Here is a 10,000-nt window from a genome sequence, read left to right on the forward strand (position 1 = left end):
CGAACCACTGACCCACTGTCTGACCCACTGTCCAACCCACTGTCCGACCCTCCGACCCGCTGACCCACTGTCTGACCCACTGTCCGACCCGCTGACCCACTGTCCAACCCACTGTCTGACCCACTGACCCACTGTCCGACCCAGAGTCTCTCTGAGTTCATACACTACACGCTGTACAGAGATATGTGGAGAGACACGAGGGCAATGTAGATAGACAGGAATGCTGATGGAGGGAGAGACAGATAAGAAAACAGACAGCCTGAGAGACACATACAGGCTTGCAGAGAGAGAGAGAGAGAGAGAGACAGGCTTGTAGAGAGAGAGAGAGAGAGAGAGACACAGGCTTGTAGAGAGAGAGAGAGAGAGAGAGAGAGACAGGCTTGTAGAGAGAGAGAGAGAGAGAGAGAGACACAGGCTTGTAGAGAGAGAGAGAGAGAGAGAGACAGGCTTGCAGAGAGAGAGAGAGAGAGACACAGGCTTGTAGAGAGAGAGAGAGAGAGACACAGGCTTGTAGAGAGAGAGAGAGAGAGAGAGACACAGGCTTGTAGAGAGAGAGAGAGAGAGAGACAGGCTTGCAGAGAGAGAGAGAGAGAGACACAGGCTTGTAGAGAGAGAGAGAGAGAGACACAGGCTTGTAGAGAGAGAGAGAGACAGGCTTGTAGAGAGAGAGAGAGAGACACAGGCTTGCAGAGAGAGAGAGAGAGAGAGAGAGAGACACAGGCTTGCAGAGAGAGAGAGAGAGACACAGGCTTGCAGAGAGAGAGAGAGAGAGAGAGACACAGGCTTGCAGAGAGAGAGAGAGAGAGAGAGAGAGAGAGACACAGGCTTGCAGAGAGAGAGAGAGAGTGATACAGGCTTGTAGAGAGAGAGAGAGAGACACAGGCTTGTAGAGAGAGAGAGAGAGAGACACAGGCTTGTAGAGAGAGAGAGAGAGAGAGAGAGACAGGCTTGTAGAGAGAGAGAGAGAGAGACACAGGCTTGCAGAGAGAGAGAGAGAGAGACAGGCTTGCAGAGAGAGAGAGAGAGAGAGACACAGGCTTGCAGAGAGAGAGAGAGAGAGAGACACAGGCTTGCAGAGAGAGAGAGAGAGAGAGAGAGAGACACAGGCTTGCAGAGAGAGAGAGAGAGAGAGAGACACAGGCTTGCAGAGAGAGAGAGAGAGTGATACAGGCTTGTAGAGAGAGAGAGAGAGAGATACAGGCTTGTAGAGAGAGAGAGAGAGTGATACAGGCTTGCAGAGAGAGAGAGAGAGAGACAGGCTTGTAGAGAGAGAGAGAGAGAGACAGGCTTGCAGAGAGAGAGAGAGAGAGATATACAGGCTTGTAGAGAGAGAGAGAGAGAGACACAGGCTTGCAGAGAGAGAGAGAGAGAGACACAGGCTTGTAGAGAGAGAGAGAGAGAGAGACACAGGCTTGTAGAGAGAGAGACAGAGAGAGACACAGGCTTGTAGAGAGAGAGAGAGAGAGACAGGCTTGTAGAGAGAGAGAGAGAGAGAGAGAGAGACACAGGCTTGCAGAGAGAGAGAGAGAGAGACACAGGCTTGCAGAGAGAGAGAGAGAGAGACACAGGCTTGTAGAGAGAGAGAGAGAGAGACACAGGCTTGTAGAGAGAGAGAGAGAGAGATATACAGGCTTGTAGAGCTGAACAATGGAAGCAATCCCCTCTCTCAGCTGGTCCAGAGCTTTAGTCCTGATGTTCCACTAGCACTGACTGACCCCCATCACACTGATGCCCTGGACCACAGCAATACTGCCTCACTAATTACATTTAACCAAATTACACAACAAATGAAACAAAATTACTTCAAACATTGGCAATCTCAAACACAACAACAAAGTAAAATGCAATGTTATTTGGCCCTAAAAAGACAGTACAATATGGCAGACTATCTGTACAAAGTAACAGATAAAAACCTGAGAACCACCTTGACCAAGTACAGACTCAGTGGACATAAGCTCACAGTAGAGACGGGCAGACACAGGAAAACATGGATGCCGCAGGAAAAGAGGCGACGTCCACACTGCCATCAAAACAAAACCGAGACAGAGCTGCACTTTCTCACAGAATGCACAAAATACTCACAAATTCGGGAACATTTTTATCATAAATTTATACATATACACCAGAACTTTGAGTCTCTGTCAGACCGTGAGAAACTGCCCATGTTACTAGGGGAATGTGCAGACTGCTGCGTTCTAGCAGCACAGTATGTGTTCGTCTGTCACAGCATGAGGGACAGAGAGTGACTGCTCCAGTCTCTATCTCCTGCACACTTCACTGATGCTCTACTGTATTTCACTCTATTACCTAATGTTTACTGTATTACTCTTATTTACTTCTACTTGTGTACCTCTTATATTTTATAATTCAATTATTATTTGATTTGTTATTTTCTTAATTTCTTGATTTTCTTTATATTATTTTGCACTGTTTTTTAATTGTATGCAGCAACGCTGCATTGCTTTGGCAATACGAATGTACAAATATTTGTCATGCCAATAAAGCACCTAAACTGAAAACTGAAACTGAAACTGAGAGAGAGAGAGAGAGAGACACAGGCTTGTAGAGAGAGAGAGAGAGAGAGAGATACAGGCTTGCAGAGAGAGAGAGAGAGAGAGAGAGAGACAGGCTTGTAGAGAGAGAGAGAGAGAGAGAGAGACACAGGCTTGTAGAGAGAGAGAGAGAGAGAGAGAGATACAGGCTTGCAGAGAGAGAGAGAGAGAGAGAGAGAGAGAGAGAGAGAGAGAGAGAGAGAGAGAGAGACAGGCTTGTAGAGAGAGAGAGAGAGAGAGAGAGAGATACAGGCTTGTAGAGAGAGAGAGAGAGAGAGAGAGAGAGAGTGTGTTGTATGACTCAGTAGTTGAACAGATAGAATCCATAGACAGGTGTTTGGACAGACTGATGATTACACACCTGTTAATATTCTCTTTAGCACATCTGTATTAATTATCTGTGTGTGTGCGCGTGTGTGTGTGTGTGTGTGTGTGTGTGTGTGTGTGTGTGTGTGTGTGTGTGCGCGTGTGTGTGCGCGTGTGTGTGCGCGTGTGTGTGCGCGTGTGTGCGTGCGTGTGTGCGTGCGTGCGTGTGTGTGTGTGTGTGTGTGTCCAGGCCCAGACCACTCTCACCACTAATGACATTGTGATCAGTAAACTCACCCAGATCCTGTCCTACCTGAGACAGGGGACTCGCAACAAGAAGCTCAAAAAGAGGGATAAAGGTCTGTCTATCCTTCTCTCATTCTGTCTGTCTGAAATGAATCTGTTTCCTATTCCTGTTTTTAGCAGTGTACATAAACCTGATCTGTGGTGTTTACTGTTTGTTGTTTACTGTTGGTGTTTATTGTTTGTTGTTGTTTGTGTGTTCAGGAAAGCTGGATGAGCGTAAAGCCCCTGAAGCTGACTTGAAGTGAGTCTCAGTCTTTTCCCTTCTCTAGTAAACTTTACAGTGTGGATTTAGTGTCGCTGATCACAGGCAGTGTTTCACTCTGTGTGTGTGTGTGCGCGTGCGTGTGTGTGCGCGTGCGTGTGTGTGCGCGTGCGTGTGTGTGCGCGTGCGTGCGCGTGCGTGTGTGTGTGTGTGTGTGTGCGCGTGCGTGTGTGTGTGTGACGGCGGTGATGCTGCAGTATCTTTGATGATATCGGAGACTACATTCCCACCACGTCCAAATCGGCGCGGGATAAAGAGAAGGAGCGTTACCGGGAGAAAGAGAGAGACTGGGAGAGAGAGAGAGAGAGGGAGAGGGAGAGAGAGAGAGAGAGAGAGAGAGAGCGGGAGAGAGAAGAAGAGAAACGACATCACAGCTACTTTGAGAAACCTCGAGCTGACGATGAGGTGATGAACCTCGCTACACACTGCTACACAACTCTACACACTGCTACACAACTCTACACACTGCTACACAACTCTACACACTGCAACACACGGCTACACACTGCCGCACACCACTACACACCACTACACACGGCTACACACTGCTGCACACGGCTACACACAACTACGCACTGCAACACACGGCTACACACTGCAACACATGGCTACACACTGCTACACAACTCTACACACTGCTACACAACGCTACACACTGCAACACACGGCTACACACTGCAACACATGGCTACACACTGCCGCACACCACTACACACCACTACACACGGCTACACACTGCTGCACACGGCTACACACAACTACGCACTGCAACACACGGCTACACACTGCAACACATGGCTACACACTGCTACACAACTCTACACACTGCTACACAACGCTACACACTGCAACACACGGCTACACACTGCAACACATGGCTACACACTGCTACACAACTCTACACACTGCTACACAACGCTACACACTGCAACACACCACTACACACTGCCGCACACCACTACACACCACTACACACTGCCGCACACCACTACACACGGCTACACACTGCTGCACACCACTACACACGGCTACACACTGCCGCACACCACTACACACGGCTACACACTGCCGCACACCACTACACACGGCTACACACTGCCGCACACCACTACACACGGCTACACACTGCTGCACACCACTACACACGGCTACACACTGCCGCACACCACTACACACGGCTACACACTGCCGCACACCGCTACACACGGCTACACACTGCCGCACACCACTACACAGGGCTACACAACACTACACACTGCTGCACACCACTACACACGGCTACACAACACTACACACCGCTACACACGGCTACACAACACTACGCACTGCTGCACACGGCTACACACGGCTACACAACACTACACAATGCTCCACACTGAACTACACTGCTCTGTCACTGATTAATTCTCTCTAATCAGGTTCCTCTACACAAACGCAGAAGGTTGTAACACACAGAGAAAGGGGCGGAGCATGTAGTGGTTGATGTGTTCCTAATTTGCATATTCATACAATCTGGATTTGGTGATGAGGACAGTGTTAATGTTGGTGCTTCTGTGTGTTTTTCTGACTAATTAACTTTAATTTTGTGGATTTGTGAAATCGAGGATGTGTGTGTGTGTGTGTGTGTGTGTGTTTTACTGACCTCAGTCTCTTGTGTTTCTCTCCACAGCCTGTTGAAATGGATAAAGGTAAATATGATTAATCTTCCTCTTCTGATGCAGTGTGTGTGTGAGTGAGACAGAGAGAGAGAGAGAGAGAGAGACAGAGAGAGACAGAGAGAGAGAGAGCATCATGATGAGTTGATAAATAAGAGAGGAACAGTATAATTTACTCAGATTATATATTATGAAATAAAATGCAATAAAAGTGCAGTGCTGCTCAGAGCAGGTTGTTACTGCCCCCTGGAGGTCACTGTTAGTAACTACCAGAAATAAACTTCTGTTTCTGTTTCTAATTTTCTGTCTTTCTTTTGTCCTTGGCTTTGTTGGCTGAGAACGTTCCTGAGCTCTGTATGAGTTTGATGTTGGAGTGTTTGTGACATTTTTTTGCTCGCTCTCGTCACACAGGTCCAGGATCAGTGAAAGACCAGCTCAAACTCATTAATGAGAAATTTGCAGGAGCCGCAGCAGCAGCAGACTGGCAGCAAACATATCCTTTCTTTACACACACACACACACACACACACACGCGCGCGCACACACACACACACACACACACACACACAGCTGATGTTCATGTCTGTGTTTTTTACGTCCTTAACCGCTCCACACAGCTGGGACGAGACGCGAGGAGAAGAAACATGTCGGCGATTTCTTCGGGATGTCCAACAGTTACGCTGAGTGTTACCCTGCTACGTGAGTATACACACACACACACACACACACACACACACACACACACCTAACCACACACACACACCCACACACCTAACCACACACACACACACCCACACACCTAACCATACAGACACACACACACACACCCACACACCTAACCACACACACACACACACACACACACACACCTAACCATACAGACACACACACACACACACACCTAACCATACACACACACACACTCTTAACCATAAAGAAACACTGCTCCTCATAAACCCTGTTATATTTTTCATCTGGTGTGTGTGTGTGTGTGTGTGTGTGTGTAGGATGGATGACCTGGCTGTGGACAGTGATGAAGAGGTCGACTACAGTAAGATGGACCAGGTGAGTAGTGTGTGAGTGTGTGTGTGTGTGTGTGTGTGTGTGTGTGTGTGTGGCATGCACTGTTATAGCTGTGTTAGTTTGTACTGTTTTTACAGTAACTGTGTGTGTGTGTGTGTGTGTGTGTGTGTGTGTATCAGGGCAATAAGAAGGGACCTCTGGGCCGCTGGGATTTCGACACACAGGAGGAATACAGCGACTACATGAACAACAAGGAGGCTTTACCAAAGTAAACACACACACACACACACACACACACACTCAGGTTAGTGGAGAATGTCAGTGAGAGCTGAACTCTGACTTTCTGCCTTTTACACACTAGAACAGTTCATGTGTCTTATTAATCTGCGCTGCTGCTGTGTTTGTGTTGCTCAGGGCTGCGTTTCAGTACGGAATTAAAATGTCTGAGGGCCGAAAGACGCGCCGCTTTAAAGAGACCAACGAGAAAGCAGAGCTGGACCGGCAGTGGAAGAAAATCAGCGCTGTGAGTCTGAGACAAACCCTTACACACACACACACACACACACACCCCTTTATACACACACACACACACACACACACACACACACACACACACACACACACACACACAGAAACTGGCAACGGTACGAGCTGAATAATGACGCGTCTTCATTGATTCATATCACTCACGCTGCAGGACGTTACATTCAACTCAGCAGCAGAAAAGAGCAAAAATGAGGAATTTTCACACCATTGCAGTGTTTTAAATAGAATTAGACAAATAGAATGCACACAAACATAAGATCTGTTTTATCATATTTATTTGTTAGACAGACTACACATAAAGTGCCAGATCCACCAGGTTTGTTTTGCTCTACTTCCTGCAGCAGTATCGTGGTCATGTTCCTGGACTTTATGGCGCGCTGCGTGCGGTCTGTAACAAGGGAAGGGAAGCTGTTTACCATATATGGCAATTTGAGGGCGTTTCTTTATGCAAATGAGTGTGTCTGTGCACGAGCACTTCAGTTTAGAATGCGTGGGATTTATCGACGATCTGCTGCACAGATTTGAGACTTGTTCTCCGCACGCTTTGATAAACGAGACTCCTGGTGTTTAAGGTGATGTAAATATGATCGCGTAAAGATCATTTATAATTTTACTTTTTACTCCTCAGATCATCGAGAAGAGGAAGAAGATGGAGGCTGATGGGTGAGTATCGGGGTGGAGTGTTAATAAATTCATATTATTGTGTAGTATAATTGCATACAGTAGTGTTATGTTATCTGTGCTGTAATTAAATTTGTGTCTCTGTGTTTCAGGGTGGATGTGAAGAGGCCGAAATATTAAAACGTGTGTGTGGTGATTTAGCGAAACGTAGATGTGATGTGTCGCGCTGTGATCCGAGTAAACACGTCAGATCACCAGTAGACTACACGCTAATAACAGACCTGACAGCGTGTGAGTGTGCGGCGTGTTTGTGTGTGTTACCTAAACATTAACACGCTTTTCTTCACGTGATCATTTGTCACGTGGTTTCACTGTAAGGCTTATGAACAACAGCATGGATAACACTGACATCCCACCGTGTTAAAGGACAAAAAAGCTTTTTATTCATTACATGAAGTCTTGTGTGCATAGATATTAGCATCCAAATGAGAATAATAACAGATTCAGTAATAAAGAGGTAAAAATGAGAACAATGAATTTGTGTCACATTTGCCTTTTGTTCGTCTTTAAATTACACAGAAACAAACACTCCTCGTCACGTGTTTCGACTAAAACAAAGCCGAAATAACGAGAGTGCGAGTTTTCAGCTCCGCTGATGTTTACTGTAAATGTGTGTATAAAAGTGCAGTAAGATACGAGAGAGGACGCCGTTATTTCTCCTTCACAGCGCGGTGATCATTTCATCCTCCACTGGAGCTTCGTCTTTACTCTACACACACACACACACACACACACACCAAGCACCTTTATTAAACCTCAACAGTGATTTTTTTATTATTATTATTATTATTATTATTATTATTATTATATCTGTCTCAGTTCTGCATCAGACTATCTGGAATCACTAAGTCACTAAGTCACTCTGGAATGTTTAAACTCTATGCTGGTGTGTGTGTGTATGCAGTGGATTTGGAGTATTTTACAGCTCTCACACACACACACACACACACATGATCAGTGATGTTCGAGTTGAATCTGAGCTCTCACCAGGAAGACGAGTGTGTGATGGATGATGAGCTCTCTCGTCAGATGTACCATGTTTATGTTCATGGCCAACTCCTCAAACAGCATGGGAACAAACACCACTGCTAGGTTCTGCACTGTCATCTTGTTCACCTGACTGTGGAGCTGCACGCTGTGTACACACACACACACACACACACACACACACACACACACACACAGAGAAACAGTGTCAGGTAAAACGAACTGGTCAAACACAACAACACAAAGAATAGGGTTTAGAATCATTGATGGAAAGACAGACAGATGGAGACGCAGACAGACAGACGGAGACGCAGACAGACAGACAGACAGATGGAGATGCAGACAGACAGACAGACAGACAGATGGAGATGCAGACAGACAGACAGACAGACGGAGACGCAGACAGACAGACAGACAGATGGAGATGCAGACAGACAGACAGACAGACAGATGGAGACGCAGACAGACAGACAGATGGAGATGCAGACAGACAGATGGAGACGCAGACAGACGGAGACACAGACAGACAGACAGATGGAGATGCAGACAGACGGAGACACAGACAGACAGATGGAGATGCAGACAGACAGACGGAGACACAGACAGACAGATGGAGATGCAGACAGACAGATGGAGATGCAGACAGACAGACAGATGGAGACGCAGACAGACAGATGGAGATGCAGACAGACAGACGGAGACGCAGACAGACGGACAGACAGATGCGGTGTATAGGGTGTGGTGTTACTTGTAGAGGTGACTGAACAGGGTGGACAGTAGGACCCTGTTGTCAGGAGGAAGAAGTTTCACCAGTCTGCGATACTCCTGCAGTCTGTTAGTGACATCAGTGTAAACTAAAACACACACACACACACACACACACACACACACTTAACAACTCCATCAGTTCTGTGGGGGTGATGTGTTATAATCACAGCATCTCTTCAGCACACAGTGAGTGAAATGTTATGACTTCAGAACAGCACTCTGACATCACTCTGACATCACCCTGACATCACTCTGACATCACTCTGACATCACCCTGACATCACCCTGACATCACTCTGACATCACCCTGACATCACCCTGACATCACTCTGACATCACAACATTATAAAGTTTACCTGCTTTGTAGTGGATATTTTTGACTTGATATTTTAGTCTCAGTAACTGATTCTGAGCAAATTAGAGCCTCAGGTGTGTGTGTGTGTGTGTGTTTGTGCAAGTGTGTGTGTGTGTGCGTGTGTTTGGGTGTGTGTGTGTTTGTGCAAGTGTGCATGTGTGTGTGTGTTTGGGTGTGTGTGTGTTTGTGCGTGTGCGTGTGTGTGTGTGTGTGTGTGTGTGTGTGTTACCTGCCGCTTTGACCCAGCTCTCTCTCTCAGATTGTGGGATGAGTAGAGTTGAGTTGCGGAGGATGTGCTTCAGCGCTCCTGCTACTTCCTGTATACAAACTTCATTTGTCTCCAAAACGACGTCGTCCGGAGCCTCGTGCAGTTTCTCCACCAGCTCCGCGATCTTAACGACCGACCCACAGCAGCGGTACAGACCCTCCACCTTCAGGCCTAACACACACACACACGCACACACACACATACACATACACACACAGATGAACCTCGTAGCTTCTTCTGGATTCTCCTCCTCTTCTTCTTTTTCTTCTTCTTATTATTTTGTCACTCAAA

The 10,000-nt window shown here is 46.9% G+C and overlaps 2 protein-coding genes across 6 annotated transcripts in view; one reads left to right on the top strand and one right to left on the bottom strand.

The window, feature by feature from the left end:
* The window catches only part of ik (IK cytokine), an 11,701-nt gene extending 3,893 nt beyond the window's left edge, over nt 1–7,808 (top strand). The window contains exons 10-20 of the mRNA XM_053240229.1: nt 3,109–3,217; nt 3,366–3,405; nt 3,624–3,831; nt 5,096–5,114; nt 5,493–5,583; nt 5,703–5,780; nt 6,089–6,146; nt 6,284–6,372; nt 6,519–6,627; nt 7,279–7,313; nt 7,424–7,808. Coding sequence (XP_053096204.1) covers nt 3,109–3,217; nt 3,366–3,405; nt 3,624–3,831; nt 5,096–5,114; nt 5,493–5,583; nt 5,703–5,780; nt 6,089–6,146; nt 6,284–6,372; nt 6,519–6,627; nt 7,279–7,313; nt 7,424–7,451 — 864 coding nt within the window. The 3' untranslated portion in view covers nt 7,452–7,808. The remainder of the gene's footprint in view (nt 1–3,108; nt 3,218–3,365; nt 3,406–3,623; nt 3,832–5,095; nt 5,115–5,492; nt 5,584–5,702; nt 5,781–6,088; nt 6,147–6,283; nt 6,373–6,518; nt 6,628–7,278; nt 7,314–7,423) is intronic.
* LOC113524605 (arf-GAP with Rho-GAP domain, ANK repeat and PH domain-containing protein 1) overlaps nt 7,692–10,000 on the bottom strand; it is a 15,475-nt gene continuing 13,166 nt past the window's right edge. For all 5 annotated transcript variants that reach the window (XM_034311238.2, XM_053240223.1, XM_053240224.1 and 2 more), the window contains 4 exons: nt 9,671–9,880; nt 9,067–9,172; nt 8,319–8,466; nt 7,692–8,040 (listed from right to left, as the gene is read on the bottom strand). In XM_034311238.2, coding sequence (XP_034167129.1) covers nt 7,993–8,040; nt 8,319–8,466; nt 9,067–9,172; nt 9,671–9,880 — 512 coding nt within the window. In that variant the 3' untranslated portion in view covers nt 7,692–7,992. The remainder of the gene's footprint in view (nt 8,041–8,318; nt 8,467–9,066; nt 9,173–9,670; nt 9,881–10,000) is intronic.

Source organism: Pangasianodon hypophthalmus, chromosome 15, assembly GCF_027358585.1.
Source record: "Pangasianodon hypophthalmus isolate fPanHyp1 chromosome 15, fPanHyp1.pri, whole genome shotgun sequence".
NCBI lineage: Eukaryota > Metazoa > Chordata > Actinopteri > Siluriformes > Pangasiidae > Pangasianodon > Pangasianodon hypophthalmus.